Source organism: Pagrus pagrus, assembly GCF_965226575.1.
Source record: "Pagrus pagrus genome assembly, chromosome: 13".
NCBI lineage: Eukaryota > Metazoa > Chordata > Actinopteri > Spariformes > Sparidae > Pagrus > Pagrus pagrus.
The window spans coordinates 11626450-11645320 of NC_140197.1; the positions used below are offsets into that span (position 1 = coordinate 11626450).

At 40.0% G+C, this 18871-nt stretch overlaps 2 protein-coding genes across 2 annotated transcripts in view; both read left to right on the forward strand.

Annotated features, from left to right (window-relative positions):
- LOC311268335 (interferon-induced very large GTPase 1-like) overlaps positions 1-17515 on the forward strand; it is a 31938-nt gene extending 14423 nt beyond the window's left edge. The window contains exon 2 of the mRNA XM_084371930.1: positions 11933-17515. Within this exon, the coding sequence (XP_084228056.1) occupies positions 12115-16923 (4809 nt within the window). The 5' untranslated portion in view covers positions 11933-12114 and the 3' untranslated portion in view covers positions 16924-17515. The remainder of the gene's footprint in view (positions 1-11932) is intronic.
- LOC311268466 (uncharacterized protein) lies at positions 6609-11985 on the forward strand (the record flags this gene model as incomplete). The annotated part of the gene is made up of 10 exons (XM_084372141.1): positions 6609-6699; positions 6813-6847; positions 6931-7036; positions 7200-7799; positions 8498-8538; positions 8865-8919; positions 9079-9210; positions 9807-9853; positions 11655-11769; positions 11933-11985. 10 exons carry the CDS (start codon positions 6609-6611, stop codon positions 11983-11985), a joined length of 1275 nt encoding a protein of 424 aa, XP_084228267.1.
- Positions 17516-18871: the final 1356 nt, after the last annotated feature.

An 18871-nucleotide genomic window follows, 5' to 3' on the forward strand; every position in this document is an offset into this window, starting at 1 on the left:
AAGGTTCTGTGTGGGTTTGCTGTTGGGTTGCGATGTTCAGGGCTGCCACCCATGCTACTTCACCCTGCTGGGCAGTTCTGCTTCCTTCCCAGGTGGCACACACTGCCTCCTCTGACCATCTTTCTGAGCACTCACTCATGTAGGTGTTTATGTCAAGGGGACAACGAGAAAGGGTGTCTGCGTCGACATTCAGTTTGCCTGGTTTGTATCTTAGCTCGAAGTGGAAGTCAGCCAGCTGCCCCACCCAGCGATGTCCTACGGCATTAAGCTTGGCTGTGCTCATTACATAGGTCAGTGGGTTGTTATCAGTGTAGACAACAAAATGTGGAGCATAAAACAGGTAGTCCCTGAATTTGTCACACACTGCCCACTTCAAGGCCAAGAATTCCAGCTTTCCACTATGAAGATGGTAACTCTGTTCTGCCGGTGTTAGCGTGCGGGAACCATAGCCGATCACCCTCATCCTTCCGTCCTGATTTTGGTAAAGGACCGCTCCGAGGCCCTGTTGGGAGGCATCAGTGTGGAGTATGAAGGGACGTTCAAAGTCTGGATACCCCAACACTGGTGGGTTAGTTAGAATGTTTATGAGGCGCTCAAGGATCTGTTGATGTTCGCTGTTCCACTCCACTGAGGTGCGTGAAGGCAGTTGGGGCCCCTTTGCTTGTCTGTTCGCAGGTTTTGGCTGTGGCGGGCTGGGTCCTACCTCAAGGAGCTTGTACAGCGGTCGTGCTATGCGTGAGAAATCTTGTACATACGCTCGGTAATAGCTGAGGAAACCCAGCAGTCTTCTTACATCTCCTACTGTCTGTGGAGTTCTCTCCTTCAAAGCCTGTACTGCCTCGGCGTCCTTCGGGTCCACCCTCACTCCATCTGCAGACACAAGCCGACCAACATATCTCACCTCTTTGCGAAAAAACTCGCATTTCTCTGGTCTCAACCTTACCCCGTGGTGCTGTAAGGCTTGAAGGACCCGACGTAGGACTTCGACATGCTCTTCAAAAGATCTGGAGAAGCAGAGAACATCATCTAAATAAGGAATGCAACACTCATCCCTCAGTGTATCAAGCATTTCCTCCATGCTTCTTTGGAAGGCGGCTGGTGCATTTGACAACCCAAAGGGCATTCTAATCCATTCATATAGGCCCCAAGGGGTTGTAAAAGCTGTCACGTGCCTGGAACCTTCAGCAATGAAGCCTTGGTGGTACGCTTTACCCTGGTCAAGGATGGAAAACCAGCTGTAGCCCCCAAGCGAGTCAAGCAAGTCCTGTATGCGGGGCAGGGGATGTTTGTCTGGCACAGTCTTTTTGTTGAGTAATCGGTAGTCGATACAAAGGCGTAGTGACCCATCTTTCTTCCTCACACAAACAATAGGTGCAGCATATGGTGACTGGGACTTTACAATCCATCCTTTCAGTAGCAACTCCTGAATGTACTCTTTTACTTCCTTGTACAGCGGCTTTGGAATAGAAGCATAAGCCTTTTGAACAGGGATGTCATCTCTGAGTCTGATTGGCATTTGAAGAGAGGGGATACATCCAATGTCATTACCATCACGGGCAAATGCTGCGGACTCCTCAGACAGCATTTTCTCAACTATCTTTTGTTGTTCTGGAGTGAGATGACTAAGGTCAGCCGGTGGTTTCCAGGACTCGGTTGAGGATGTTTTAGGGGTGGTAACATTGTTGACGTCAGCTCTAACTGTTGTCTGTGGTGTCTCAGCATGATGTGTTTCTGTCTTTTTTATCTCAATGATTTTGGTTATATGCTGGATGGAGCCCAATGAGGTTCTCTTGGGGAGGATAATTTCATGCCTAGTGTGGTTAGAAATGGGCACGTGGACAAGCGGCCACCTGTTCTTACTGAGCTCCAAGAGCCCTTCCCCCACACTGAGCTGTTCTAAGGTTGTGCTGTTTTCTGAGGGTTCATATAGGACAACAGGGTCGGACATGTCAAAGCTGGGTGGTACTCTGCATCGCACATGTATTGTCTTTCCAGGGGGGATACTTTCATTCTCTCTTCCCACTCTGATCGTTGCCATACTGTGTGTTGATGTTTTATGGGCTTGAATCAAGTTGACCATTGCTTCCGCTTGTTCTACTTCTACACCAAGTGCTTTTTGGAGGAGACTTACAAGCATGACAGGTGCGGTTTCAGAGGATGCTTGCCCGTTCATCATCTCTCGGAGAATATTAGAACCCAGTAATGGCTGTGGGAACGGGACCTGGCTGACAAGGAAGGGGACCTGTATTTCAAGGTTTGGGTTATCATTTCCTGTGAGATTGACCATCAGCTCCACCCATCCATCGTATGGGAGTGGTTCCCCATTGGCAGCATAGAGGTCAAGGCTCTCCCCTGGATCAAGGAGCTCTTCCAATGGTCGTACTTGGAAGTGGGGGATGAATGTCTCTTTCCAGGACCTGTCGATGATACTCACTTGTGAGCCGGTGTCAAATAATGCTGTGGATGCATAACCACTGATAAAGCATTTGAGCAGACTCTTTTTTCCAATCAATTGTGCTGTGCGAGTTGTATTTTCAGGCATTTTTAGTGTCTTTTGAGAACATGGGTCAGACTCTCTTTTGTGACATTTCTGTTGCTTTGAGAGTCGCTGCTTTTGTGTGGTTCTTACTGGGAGGGACTGGAACTGTTGAACGGCCTCTGGTTGCCCCTCATCAGAGACCGACTCCCGTTTCCCTGCAATCTAGTTCTTTTTAAACAGCCAATGGCCCGATGTCCTGGATCTCCACACGCAAAACAGTGGTTACAGTTCTCTAAGCCTTGTTGTGAACAGTTAGTACAGGTGAGTGATTTACCCTTCCTTGTGAGGAGTTGGCCTGCTGTGGGAGGACTTACTTGGCTTGGAATAGATGTGGGAGGGGGTTGTGCTTGTGTCTTTGGGTGGATGGCATGCGTGGCTGCTTGATGCTGGTCCATCAAGGCAGCAACCATGTTCGTTAAAGTCTCCACTTGAGCGCTGAGCTGTTGAATTGTCTGATTTTCTTTCTTATTTATAACTTGTTCTCCACCTTCCGCTTGGACACTATGTGTGTGTGTTGTTTTCTGTCGTGGGAGATAGCCTAGCCTCCTCTGGTGTTCATTTTCATCACTGGTTATTTTCATGACCTTGCTGACCACTTCCTCATCAGTGACCTGGCTGTTAGAGAGGAGAGGCCTCAGCTGCTGTCTGATGTCTGTGTGTTTGGATCCCAGACCCTGGTAGATGGTGTGGAGGAAAATCTCCTGGACGGTTTTGGGGTCATAGCGGATGTCTGTGTTGACTTGTTTTGACTGGAAGAGGATCTTCTGTTTCAGTCCAATCATGCGATAGAGGAATTGCTGAGGGGGTTCTTGGTCGTTCTGTTTCGCACACATTAATTCTTGGAACAGTTCTGTACTGGCTTTCTCACCAAGATGGGACCGCAGGAAGCCCTTGAGTTCACCAATCGTTATTTCATCTTTATGAGAGAGCATGTCCTTAAAGGCACCTGGCTTAACAATCCTCAGCACACCTCGAATAATCTCTGTCTCCGTGAAGCCCTCCCTGACTCCTTCTTCTATCTGTTTGTAAATAGTGTTGTACGTGATATCAGAGTTGTGGTCCCCTATCTGCCCCCCATGCACTTTAAATTCCCTTCGCTGGAGATATGAGAGGTCCTTTAAGGTAACCATTTTCTCTGGACCACCAATAGGTGGTGTGTGGCGTGGAAGTTGATCTGATGTTGGCTCACCAGGGCTGTGGTGCCTACTGTCCGAATGTTTTGTCTTCTCTTTGTAATATTGCAGCTTCTTGCCCAGCTCTTCATGCATTATTTGGAGATGGTCTACATTTGTCATGTCTGTGTTTGTGTACTGTTGTGTGACATCGATGGCAGCAGCAGCAACCGGAATAGAAATACTATCTCTAGTATTCAATGCATCATCATTACCATGTGTTAGCGTGGTTTGATTCACTACACTGGTTGGCAGGGTTATGAGTGTTTTGTGTTCCTGTGCTACCCCATTTGTGTTGACAACTGCACCAGGATCATTAACGAGACTGCATACAAGGTCATTCAATATTAACAACTGACTCATACCTTCATCTTCAGAGCTAAGTAACTTATCAGATTGCATATAATCAAGGATATAGTCCACACAGCCTTCTTCATCTGTGGACTGCAGGTTGGCTGCATCTTCATTATCAGTTGCAATCTCCTTTGCCAGCTCATATGCTTCAATACCAGTAAGCTTGAACAAGTTCTTTTTGATGCCCCACACAAGCTCTTTACGTGCTGTGGACATGGCGTGCGTTGATCTGATGCCGCAGCAGTACGGTTCCCTTGGGAGAATGAAGACCGTCCTCAGGCTCTGATCTCCCCTCGTGGACACCCACCAGCTGTCGTCAGGACTGTAGCCACGCCCCTCACCTTGGCTCTGTGGTTCTGTTATCACTGGATCTGCTCCCCTTGGTGTGTTGGATGGAGAGAGATCCCGGACGAGCCCCCACAATTTGTTACGGGTCCCAGGATTGGTACCGAAGTAACAAAAGAGATTTCTGTAAAATACAGATAAAGACCAGCAGCAATGAAGACACACGTTATTCGTTCGTCATCCAGATTGCATCTGGGGTTTGGGCAAAAGTTTCCCCCCGAAACAACCTGGGGCACCATAGTTCCTGTGTCCCATGTTCCACCTATATGCTGCTGGCATTTTCCACACATGAAAAATAAAATAATAAGATGGTTCCCCATATTATTAGGCAAAATATTAGACCCAAGAAATTAAAGGAAATTACTTTTCAGCTTGTTAAATTAAATAAACACCAAAAATGGTCCCTATATTTTTGAGGTGTACCACATCTGCAAAGAAAAAACCTCAGGACTCACTGAGCTAAACCAGCTTATAGCATTTTAATATTTACAGTTTATTTAATATTTATTTCATCATATAGCCATTGGTCAATCTTGTTTAACTAATCTCCGGTTAGTAAATCACATTCTACTTTTTACTGTAGAATATATGTATAGCTATATATTTCTTTCTTTCTTTCTTTTTTTTAAAATCAGATTAGAGTACAGATTTGAAAGAGCACTGAACATTATGTGTCTTGTTAATGGTTAATTCAATGGTATCAGTTTCAGGTTTCGGGGTAATCACGAGTTGGAGCTGAACTACTTTCACTCTTTGTCATCACTGGTATATAAATGGAGATGGTTATTTTGCAGTGCAGACTGGACAGTTCGGAGGGGCATACCAACAGCTTGTGATCTCTGGTTATTTTGAAGGATTTGTAACAAGGCAGCACATCTACTGAGACCAGGCAGAACTATTAAAGCACAAAGGTGAGTTATTCAGCATTGTTACGGATGTATAACAGATAGATTTATTATCAGATTAATAATCATATTTGAAATGGGTTACCTTTACTTTACCATACTTTATGTAGAAAGTTTAAGAACTGTGGAAATAATTTCCCAAATGTAAGACCAAAATTCAAATTTGAAATAAGTTTAATATTCATTTAATTTGATCTTTCAAATCTCCCAACTGGTGGTAAACAGCATTTCACTTTTTACTGCATCAGAAACAGACAGATGTAATATTGTATCTTTTATGTACTATTGTTCTTATATGTTCTGTGTGTATTTTTTATTAAGGCTGTCAAGCGTTTAATTAATTAGAACTTTTAAGATGAATTATTAAAATTAATTGCACATAGGCCTACCAATATTTGCCCTAATGTTACAATGCGTAGTTTTGGTAGGACCCAGAAGCGGACAACAAGGCAGGGAGTTGAGTGCAAGGAGATTTATTGACACTTCACAAGGGTTATGCAACTGCAGTCAAGCCCGCCTCCACTCAGATAACCTATCCTAAAAATACCCACACAGGGATTCCTCACATGGACAGCCACAGCAGAGACAGAGCAGGGAGCAGAGGCAGAATAACTGTCACAGGTGTTTCAGCTTGGCCCTGATTAGAGAATTTGTTGGGGGAGGAGTTGAGTCCAGGCTGCATTCACCAGCACTACACCTTGCTCTGTACTAGGGGAGTATACCCCACCACACTATTGCTATCCATGCTAATGATGTTAATCATGCTGAAACGACAGCGTCTGGTAGTGATGGCATAACGTCCAACTATTAACCACAGCCCATTCTCAGTGTGACACAGAGTGTTAACAGGAAGAAACAGTGTCTGCAGTGGGACTTTTCCATTCAGTAGTCCAGCAGCCTTTAGTCATCTGCCTCCATCATGTTTTAAAGCTACTGTGGAGTGTGAAGGAAACATGTTCAGTGGCGTCATAGAGCTACATTAATCTGCTTTATTTATTTTTTAAAAAGTGTTATATTTTCTAAAATGGATTAATTGAAATTAAGTTTAATTATTGCCTTATTTGCCCCATTATTGGACAATAATTTTTTTGAGTCTTGAAATACAATTTGGTAAATATTTCATATTGCAATATCTACAATATCTACAGAAAGGATATTAGACTCATATTCTCTTGGTTACATACTTTGCCCATTCAGCTTTAATAGTTATTCAATCTTGCAGTCATAGTTTATCACAGTATTTCTCTAACTGCCTTTGCCCTTATTCTTTATAAAGTATGAAGAACAGATAAGATGGAGGAGGAGAACCAAGACAAGACACCAGCTGGAAGGGCTGAAGAGTCGGATGTCAACTCTGTAACACCACCTGAGACAAATATAAAGGGTAATTTAAAAGTTTAAAAACAAATTAAAATAAACTTAAGACAAGGAGTTTAACAATGATGATGTTCTTTATGCTCATCATGTTTATTCTGATATTCCAACATGACTCTGCAGTGGAGGAGTTACAGGAGAGTGAAGATGAAACCAAGGTAAATGTAAGATTTCAAAACACATCTTCATCTCAGTGGGTCTGATGTGACGAGTTGATCAATAAAATTATCCATTTTCTCAGTGTGATTCAGTGAATGAACCTGATGAAGACCAGCAGTCAGAGAACAATAATGACACAGGTGGAGGGTCTGAAATCAAAGCAGGATCATCTGCATCCAATGAGAAAGGTAACAAACTTAAATGTAATTTATTCAACTCATTTTGAGAATGTGAGATTTGTTTATTACCTTTGATTGTGTCATTGTTTTTCTGCAAACTCTGTATAACTGTGATACTGTTGTTTTTAAATGATTTCTGCAGTTTAACATATTGATGTTTTATTTGTTTCAGTGCTGCCTGAACTCACACTTGTGTTAATTGGTGACACAAATTGTATTGAGATTGGATCTAAAAACATCTTACTTGATCATGATGAGCAGGCAAATGTGGAACAGTTTTCCACCAAACTGTATGATTTATGTGGTAGGCTCATCTCTGTCATTAACATGCTTGGCCTACAAAACACTGACCAATTCCCATTAAATGAGGGAATTCATGCCTTTCTCTTACTGTTACCAAATGGTCTGCATAACAGCCATTACAGCTCAGGAGTGCAGTGGTTAGAAAAAGCTTTTGGGAAAGGCTCACTCGCTTATTTAATGACAGTTGTGACTCATGAGTCAGATGAAAAATATGAAAGTGCGCTGACAGACCTGAAATCCAACAGCAGGTTTGCTGAAAAAAGATATCACACATGTACAAGAAGTATGATGGATGAAAAAGAGATCATAGCTCTGTTGGACAAAATAGATGTCATGGTCTCTGAAAATGATCCACACTGCTACAGTGGACCAATGTGTGATGAAAATAAAGAACAGATAGAACATCTGGACCACAAATCCCATGAAGAAGAAAGCATAGATTCATCAGTGTTTCAGCAAAATCAAACAGGTGAGATTTTAATGTTGGCATTCTTAGATAACACCTACATTGCTTTATCAAGATAAAATGTACAGATATTTCCTCTAGCGTTGGTGGAGACCAAACAAACACAGACCAAAACCAGTTTGAATAATGGACTTTTTTCAGGTAGCTGGAACATGAGTCTCATTAAATGTTAATGTTTTCTAACTACTGAATGTATAAATATGCAGAGTTTGCTAACAAGTTCACAATATGAACTTAGAATATATAAATGCAGTGTTCCCAACATGTTTCTGCTGCCCCCATGAGGCCAAAAGTCAGTTATTGTACCTGTAAGTAACTGAAATGTCAAAGGGGAGGGGAGCTCGTTGGAGAGCGTCTGGTGTCCTTGCATTGACCCATGGGTATCAGCCAGGCACAGCCTGAACAAAGTACATGGAGCCGCTGCCCTGTGGGTCCACCACGTTCAGGGACAGAGAAATACAGAAACTGCGGGGGTGCCAAATTACAAAAATTGCCAATTTCTACATAATGTTGCTTTAATATTAAAACACCTCATCTCTATTTGGTATAGAGGATATGCGTCTTGTTGAACAATGAACTTTTTGAACACACACACCATTTTTGCAAATAAATCTTCTTCAGGTGTAATAGTTCACTGACAACAACATTGTTTTATTGTTTTTATGTTTCTACAATCTGCTTGTTGTTACATTACCCTGCAGGAGACGAGCTGGAAGAGAGAGCAGCTACAACAGAGGTGAAGGTGAGCTCTTTTTAACCTCAGTAGTCATTGTCATAGCATTTCTATTTTTAACATTACTTATTTATTCGATTTTACCTCATTACCTATTGCACATTACACACATTATCTCAATCAAAACTGTAGACTAAACTGAAGATAGTGACTCTGTTCAGTTTTAGACTAAATGAGGACAGATTGTGACTCGCTGAACCTCCTGGTGCAGTTGGAAACACTTTCGCAGAAGAAATTACTTCTCAATCAATGACAAACCTGCTTGCATTTACAGTAGTTTGTGTATATCATATTTCCTGGCTTTCATTGTTTTGTGATAATCTCAATGGTTCAAGGGGAGCTCTGAAAACACTGAAAGGTCGATGATGCCATCTGTAACCAGTGATAAAGGTGAGATTTTAATGACTTTGGGGGTTGTATATTAATATACATTTTAAAAGTAACATTATTTTTCATTTACAATCTATTCAGCTCAAGCTTCACACAGGTTTGAAGAAATACAGGAACTAATCTAATCTCTGATATGTGTTGTCTTTGACCCTTCAACAGAAGAGGCTGATGAAGGTAAAGAGATCAACAGTGAAAGCAGCAGAAACACGAGTGAGAGGTCCATTGAGGAGAGTGCAGCAGTGAAGGACACAAGTCAAACATCTCAGACAGTTTCAACAGCTACCATTCAAAGTAAGAATTACTTAATTTCCTACTATTGTTGTCTTGCATTTCTGAAATCTTTGTATGATTAAAGCAACATGATGTAAATGTTTTATCTTATAATAACAGCTTCAACATCATGTTGATGGTACAGTGTCTTGCATTAAGTTGAATGGTGTCTCTGTCTCAGCCACTCTGCCCCCATCACTTGTTTCTGCACTATGTAACGTCAGTGAGAGGGAAGGATTACAGTGATACATACATGTTTACTTCAAGAAACAAGTTTTCAACACACAACATTGTTATGATGTAATGAGTTTTATTTGTAGTTGGCACCTACATTATATCTGACAATTTGTTACAGACCTGGAATTTGTATTTATGACAGTGGTGTTACACTCAGAAACTGTGGGGGGTGCCTAATTGCAGAAAATGCCAATTTCTACATAATGTTGCTTTAATATAAAAAAAACCCTCCTCTCTACTTGGTTTAGAGGAGATGCATTGTGTTGAACAGTGAACTTTTTGAACACACACATCATTTTTGCAAATAAATCCTCTTCAGCTGGAATAGTTCACTGACAACTTCAATCCTGTGATCTGCTTGTTGTTATATTACCCTGCAGGAGAGGAGCTGGAGGAGGAGGAGAGTGCAGCTAAAACCAAGGTAAAGGTGAGATCTTTTCAACCTCAGTACTCACCAGTGGCATATCCAGGACATTTTTTACTGGGGTACTGTCTTGCCAAGATGGGACACAAAGCTAGTGTGGGGTGGCCATGGCATACGAAGTTAAATACCACGTACGCAGCCTTTGCTGCATGTCACATCCCCTCTCTCTCCCATGATTTCCTGTCTCGTAGCTGTCAAATAAAGGTGTCTATGCTGGTAAAAAAATATTTTTTTAAAAAGTAATTTTTTTTATTCCATTTCCACCTATTACAGTCCTCAGGAGTCTCTGGTTATTTAAACATGTCTATTTTTAATCAGAAAATTTGTACCCTATCCTGAACATAATTACTAAGAGCCATTTCCTTGGAGTGGATTAACGTCCTCATCTCTTCACAAGTTAGATTAGGAAAGCAAAATTCAACGCTCTTAACTCATCCTATAGAATAACATTAATCAGTCATCAGCTCATCATCTGTGTCACCTGTATTGTTACCTGTGTTTGCTTTACTAATTGAGGCGCCATTTTGTGACTACATAAAAACACAGCAACAAACCAAAAACTTCAAATCAAAGCTTAAAGATAGGCCTTATTAAAAAGTTTATCTGTAAGCAAAAGAAAAACTAAGCTTGTAAGGAAAAAACAGAAATATTTGTTTTTCTTTATATGCTTAATTTATGTTATTATTTAGCTTAGATATAATTTGTTGGAGATACTGGAATTTGATTTTTTTGGTTTGTTCTCTGCCAGGTGTGTTTTTATTTAACCACAAGATGGCGCCTAAATTAGTAAAGCAAAGAAATGTAATTCAATCAATCAATCAATCAATCAATCAGTCAGTCAATTCACTTTGAAGTAATAGCTATAACTACAAACGTCAAGCAGCATCATTGTCACATTGGGTTAGAATCAGTGTGCAAAATACAGGATGTTCGTGCGGCTCTGGAGGCCCTTAAAAAACAGCTCTGACTCCATTAAAATGTCCAAAAGAAAGTGCCTAATTATGTCTATTTATGTATCTAGAAAGGTTTATTTTTACGTAACTACCGACATCTTCGATGACTTTTAATAACACAATTAACACATATTGCATCTCAAGCATTTGTGGCATTTGAATGCAATTTGCTCACTAGCTAGTGCAGTGTAGTTCACTAGCTAAGCTGCTAGCTTAGCTAACTAATGCAATGTAGTAGCTAAGCTGCTAGCTTAGCTAGCTAGTGCAGTGTTGTTCGTCTTTTAGCTGCTACTTACTGCTAGATAAAGTTTTCCTACACATTCAGAGGGAACTGCGACATAACTAAACATTAAATTACCATACCTCTCAATCTACAGACTTCAGCGTTTTTATCCAGCAGTTGTCACTGTGACGTCCTCCTGTTTCATTACCGACCGGACCAGCAGCAGCAGCAGATGCAAGTAAAAATGTTAGTTAAAGATGTAAAACTGGCCCTAAATCAGCTGATCAGCTGTCATCATTGATTGACAGCATTTCTCTTGTTTCTTGTGTTGACAAACTTGACCAACTACCTATCAGATCTGGGGTGGCCAATGAGTTTTCAGGGCTCGCCCCGGCCACCCCTCAGAATTGCCATTAGTATTTATGTTCAATGCCACTTATTTTTTCAAAGTTAGACCTTCAACTGAAGATTGGAGCTGTTTATGTTTTTAGTTTAGACTTAGACAGAGTTTGACTCCATGGATCTCCTGGTTAGACACATGGCTGAGTTGAAAATTTGATTTTATTTCTGGTGGTACTGCTGTGTGTTGTAGATCTTAAAAATAAAATGAAATAATTTTGTTTGTCAGTGTGACCCAGTGGATAAACCTGCTGATGTTGAACACTGCGAGAAGAATGACAACAACACACCAGTAGCAGGAGAGTCTGAAATCAAGTCTGTACCATCTGCATCTGAAGCGAAAGGTAAGATTTTGTTGACTTATTTAATAGTACAATAACATGAAACTGTCAAAATCTAAACTGATTTAAATTATAAAAGTCAAAATGTTACAGGATAGAATGAAACAATGATCCAAAAGCACGTTGTTCTGACCTTCTTATGATGAAGTTAATTATTCTACTACAGGTACTTCAGATATGAATCTGTGTGGGAACAAGGACAAGGTAAGAGACTCTTGACTTTATTAAAAAGATCTTTAGGACTATTTACTTTATATCCCATCCTATATCAAAATAATTTTTACATACAGTACATTTTTAATTACTGATTTACAGCAGTCAGAGAAGATTTCTGAAGAGACCAACAGGATGAAACAATATCAAGCACAAACTGAACCACTGCTCGGCAGACTTCACCTTCAAGACAAACATCAACAGAAGTTTTCACCAGCAGATCTTCTTCAGATAGGTCCACCTGTGAAACAGGATCATGAGACATGTGAGAAAGATCTAGTTCATACTTTTCTTCACAGACTGATGATGTTAGACTACAGAGCCAGATATATTCAAGTAAGACAAGACAGTTCTGAGGTCAGCCATTCAACGCCTGTTCCAGAGATTCCTTATACAGAAGAAAGTGTTTTAGAAGCTCTCTATGGCACCAGTGTCGACTCTGATCAATCAAAACAGTCTCATGTGCATCCAATGGACGTTCAGATGGCGGTATTTCACTGCTCAGACAGCTTTTTTAAGCAGAACATGATTACAAAGCTGTCACAATGTCAGTACGCTGTACCTTTGCTTGTTCCTGACCCAGTCATATTGGACATTGAATGTCCTCTGTGGACTTTCAGACAAATAAGAAAAACATGGAAGATAACTCAAACCAAAGATAAATCAAACATTGTCACCATGAAGAGTATGCCCATCTGCAATGCTAAGACACCCATGGTGTCATTTTTCCGTCTGGGTTCACTGTCTCAATCTAAATCTCAGCTGATGAACACTTTGATCAACGATCGCCACAACACCTTCTTCCACAGAAACTGTCCAGGCAGCACAAAGTCTCGCCATTGGATGAATGGAGTGGCAGAGATTGCCTGGCACTGCCCCGCTGGAAAACCCAATGATGCCTTCGCTGACTGCATTGCCTTCTGTAATCTTCATGGTGATGCTCTGTTGAATGGAAATCAGCGTGACATACTGACTGAAAAATCTTCAGTCAATGTTGTTCTTGCTCCAACTCTGGAAAAAGGTGGCAAAAGTGCAACAGTTATCTCAGCTCTTTTCAAGGCTCCAAAGCCTCTCATTATTCTCATTGCTGATAATGATAGTGGTGCAGTTCAGTTGACAAAAGGTAAATACAAAATGGGTCTGAAGGACAGAAGCCAGTCAGATGTTTCTGAAGAACTGAAAGGAATCATCAGAAACATTTTGTCTGGACCACATGCATCCTTCCAGCTTGAAACCATGGCTGAGGTCTCTGGAATCAGAGTGGATGAAGATGACAGTCTCTGCCAAAAAGGGAAATCTGCTGCTGAGGGAATAGTGAAGTTGTTTCAGGGGATGGATGGTCTAAAGATTAAAGATAGATTTCTCCAATGTCAAGGCCAACTGTGGAGCAAGTGGTGCAGAACAAACAAAGAACTGTATCGCCTCACAGGACACATTGAGAGGGAGAAATCTGAAAAGGAACAAGAACTGAAGCAAATACGACAAGATCAATGCAAAGCTTCCTGTAGTGAGCTGATGAAGCTGTTCATTGAAAGCCTCTCATCTTTGAAATCAACAGACAGAGAGTATTTCCTGAAATGGACTCAGATCTTAATGGATGCCCTCTGCACAGACGGTCTCTCTTCAATTCTCCAAAGCTATGATGACAAATGGTCTGAGGTCTTGGCTTTGAAGAAGAAACATGACAAATCTGAAGAGCTAAAAATGAAGAGAAATGAGCTTGATCAAATATCAACAAAACTACAGTCAGCAAATTTTGGCTTGGAGCACATGTTTAGAGAAATGGGACAGATCTATGAAGCCCATAAATCTCTGAAGAAACGACCAATGAGTGGACAGACTGACTGGTCTAAATACCCTGAGCTGGCTGCAGAGCTGATGATATCAGGACACCCAATGGAGCTGATGGATGGTGATGTAGCTCATGTGCCTTTAACATGGATCTCTAGTCTTTTAGATGAAGTCATCAAGAAACTGGACAACAAGAGAGTTTTTGTTTTGTCAGTTTTAGGCGTACAGAGCAGTGGAAAATCAACTATGCTGAATGCCATGTTTGGGCTACAGTTTGCAGTGAGTGCTGGCAGGTGCACCAAGGGTGCCTTCATGCAGCTGGTCAGAGTGTCAGAGGAGATCAAGAAAGACTTTAAGTTCGACTACGTTCTGGTGGTGGACACTGAAGGACTGCGTGCTCTTGAGTTGGAAGGTAACACCACTCTTCACCACGACAATGAACTGGCAACATTTGTTGTTGGTCTGGGAAACATGACATTGATCAACATCTTTGGAGAGAATCCAGCTGACATGCAAGATGTTCTGCAGATTGTTGTTCAGGCTTTCATGAGGATGAAGCAAGTTAAACTTTCTCCAAGTTGTGTGTTTGTTCACCAGAATGTCACAGATATTTCAGCTGCAGAGATGAACATGGATGGAAAGAGACGCCTGCAAGAGAAACTGGACCAGATGGCCCAACTTGCAGCCAAAGAGGAGGGTTGTGATGCTGAGTGCTTCAGTGACATCATTGCATTTGATGTTCAAAAAGATGTGAAGTACTTTGCCCAACTGTGGGAGGGAAGTCCACCGATGGCTCCTCCAAATCCAGGTTACAGTGAGAGCATCCAAGAGCTGAAGACCTTCATCCTCTCTAAAGCTTCACAGTCTGAAGGGATTACCCTGGAAGAGTTCAAAAGCAAAATTCATGACCTGTGGAATGCCCTGCTGAAGGAAAACTTTGTTTTCAGTTTCAAAAACACACTTGAAATCGCAGTGTACAGAAAACTTGAGGTCCAGTATGGGAACTGGACCTGGACCCTGAGGAGCAACATGTTGACCATTGAAAACGAGCTTTACAACAAAATAGAAAATGGAAACCTGGACAAGATCAAGCTCAGTTACCTTTCTGGAGAATTGAGCAAAACGTATGAAAAAATCCAAAAAGCAATGACAACATACTTTGATAATAACAGCGATAAAGAAATGTTGGTTCAGTGGCGAGGCACATTTAAAAGCAAAATCAAAGAGTTTCATGATGAACAAGTGAGAGGAGTCCAAAGAAAACTGGATGAAGTTATCCAGCAGAAGAAGGCCTGTAAAGAGCTTGATGATAAGAAGACAGAGTTTGAGAACAAGCTGCTACAAAAGAGTAAAGATCTCGCTCATCAGTTAAAAGACAAGGTAGAAGATGAAAAGGAACTTAAAAAGCAGTTCGACTCAGTTTGGAGAGGCTGGGTGAGTGAGTTAACTGCAGGCACAACACCTATTAAGGACATCAACTATCAGGAGGATCAATATACAATCCTTCAAGAGCTTGGTATTGAACGCACTCAAATAAATGAATCCAAACATGAAGGCAGATACAAAAACATGTCAAAGGATGGAAATTACAGTGATTATGTGACCCTCACCAAGCACCAAGAGTCCAGTGACACAAGCCAACGATCCCAAGATGATCAGACAGAAGACAAGAGCGCAAAAGAGCAAGGATTTAGCCTTTTTAGGGCTGTTAAAAAAATTTTGGTAATTGGGTCATCAAGCTCTTTATCATCCACAAAACGAAAAGAACATCTGCCACATGAAGGACAGGACTTGATCAAATCCCTCATTGACGATGTTGAACAACAGACCTTAAACATAATTAAGAAGAAACCTGTAGCTACACAAGGCTACAATCAAGCTTACTTACAAGAAGTTGCCAACAAAGTAAAAGAAAAGGTGACAGAATTTGAATCAACGAGGAAATATACTCTGAAGAAGGAGTTTACAGTCGATCTTGTGCTGTATACATTTGACATAGCAGGGAGTTGGCTGTCAGAGTCCCACAAGAAATTCAAAAAGGGCACGGATGCACATGTTTATGTAGAAAGCAAGAAAGAGCAATATTACAACATTTTCAGAAGCTTCTGTAAAGGAAGCTCATCTGCTGTTGTGTTTGGAGAACTGATCTGTGAAAAACTGAAGAGTTCCACTGTTGAGGCCGTCTGTAACAAGACAGCTAGTGACATCGCTGATGAGATGAAGTGCAACGTCCCAGCATTCAGTGGGAACAGGTTGAACTTAGAGAAACATGTGTTGAAGTCACTCGCTGAGAAAGAGGACTTTGATGGTTTTATCACCTACATCAGAAACCCAAGGAAGCAAGTTGAGGCTTTCATAAAAGATGAAGTGCAGAAGTACATCTTCACAGTGCAAAGAGACAAAGCACAGAATATACTCAAGAAGAATGTTGAATACATCAAAGGACTTGTGAGTCGGGCTTTATTTGGTGCAACAGACAAAATCAAAACTCAGGGAGGAGACATACACAACTGGCTGAAGAAATTTTCCAGTTTGCTGAACAATGAATTAAAATTCACCATCTGTTGTCAAAACTTCAGCGACATAAACAAATTTGACTTTCTCAAAAAAGAAATTGAGAAAGGCCTTGAATCCATCATGGAGGAGATGAGCAGCCTCCCAATGGATAAGATGAAGGAATTCAAGAACCAGCCTGATCAAATCCTCATTGATCACCTGTGTAACTGCTGCTGGGTGAAGTGTCCATTCTGTGCAGCTGTTTGTACCAACACACTGGCTGATCACAGTCCTGATAAACACAACGTCCCTTTTCACCGCCCCTCTGGGATTGAAGGATGGCACAAAAGAAACTCAGATGAACTGGTCATTGATTTCTGCACAACATTAGTAGCAAGTGATCAAAGTTTCTGCCCTCATCATGGTTCAGAGGAATATATTCCCTATAAAGAGTATCCAAAGGCTGGAGGGAAGTATGCTTCATGGAGGATTACTCCTGATGAGTCTAAGCTGATATATTGGAAATGGTTTGTGTGTCAGTTTCAACAGCAGCTTGAAGACCACTATGAATTAAAATTCCACGGCAGAGGAGAAATTCCCAGTGAGTGGAGAACACACACTAAAGAAGAGGCTATTAACAGTCTGGATGAAATGTAAAATCTGCAGGGACCCGAAAACAGCTGAGATCTCCTAAAAGTAACAGCAGCCCAAAATAAATTAAACTTTTCAAAAGAGATACAACTTGTTGATTTGATTAAAGGAGAGCAACAACGGCGACGACTGAAACAGCACCTAATTATATTTTGATCAATAGATATTTTAACATCTAAAAGTATGAGCCAGATCAGAATAGTCAATTATGTTAATTATGTTGTTTGATTTTTTTTTTTTACTTCACAAGATGACAAGGATGCGTAAAATATCTATGTGAATATTTAAAGGAAAACAATCTTTTTGAGAGAAGCAGTATCAGTATCCAGTATAAAAGGTATAAAAGGAGTATCTGTAGCTTGTAAGACATATTTTTGTACATATTTTCATTCAGCTACAAACAGGAACGTCAGCTATGATTTGACTTTTGTTTTCATCTTTTTAGTTTTATTTAAATATGTCAGACATGACATGAAACCATTCTAAGTTGTATACTAAAATATATATGAGATATAAATATTCATTTGAGATGCATCATTTTTTATACAAGATGCATTTTCTTTTTACAGTTGTTTAAAGTTCAAAGAGCAAGATGTTGAGACAAGGCATATTGTCCTACGTGTATTTCATGTAATTCATTTGAAATAAGAAACAGTCTTTTTTCTGTAATGCAGACCTCATTTTAAGAGCGTCATAACAAGCAACATATTTAGTAGTAAATATCTCTAGAATTTAACTTTTGTTGACTGTTTTAGGGGTTATGAGAGAATCAATGTAACATAACGGGTAGATAAGATGAGTCATAAGGTTGTTGTTGATTGTGAAAATACATGAAACTTGCGTTTGTACGAGACTTGTTGAGTTCCATGAAAAGAGAAAAACTTGTTGACATATGTTGAAAACAATGGAATTATTTTTTATTCTTTTGTTCACCTTTTAGCTGTCCAAGTCATTTGAGAATCATTTTCACATGTAACAATAACATTTTCATCTTCATAATCCATTAGATTTATTTATTTTATTTATTTTATTTTATTTTATTTTTTTGAGAATTTAATTAATGATACTTTAACCAAATTTACTCTAGTCTAGACTTGTCCTTGTTTATCCAAAGAAAAAGTGGGGATATTTTCCTTACATGTACTAATTAAATGTTTTTACATAGCTGATAGGTTGTTCTGAGATTGAATTAATGAAATGTTGATCATAAAAAAGCATGAAACTTGTATTTGAGACTTGTTATGTTCCATGAAAAGACAAAACTTGTGACAAGTTGACATCATGTTGAAAAACAGAATGGAATTATTTTTCTTATTAGTTTGCTGTGTCTGTTGTCCAACTCATCTGAAAATCATTTTTACATGTAACACATTTTTTTCTTCATTTTTTCATTTGATGGATGATGGTTTGTCTTAAGTTTTTGGAGATTTCAATAATTTTACACTTTGTCATTTGAAGCTTCTTATGTCGACATTGGATTTTTTTTTCTTGTACTAGATTACAATTTTTGTCAAAAGAGAAATTGGTGATATTTTCTTAAAATGTAATAACAAAATATTGATGGATGAGTCAAAGTGGATGTTCTGAGATTGAAATGGTGATTTTAAAAAGGCCTGAAACTTTTCTTTGAGACTTGTTAAGTTCCACAAAAAGGGACAGAGTTGTAGAAGTTGACATATGTACAAAATATGTGTCTGAACTGTATCTGTTCTCAAACTCATCCTTTTTTTGTTATAAAACATTGTATTCTTCAAATTTTCTTTTTATTTTGTATAACGTTGAATGATTGCTTTTCCAGAATTTGATGATTTATCTTTCTCAAGTATTTCGATAATCTTACACTTATCTGCATCTAATTTTAAATGTTCTATCATGCCAATATTGGATTAGACTTTTTTTTCCTTTTGATTTAATTGTACTCCTGTCATTGCTGCAGTATATTGATATACAGAGC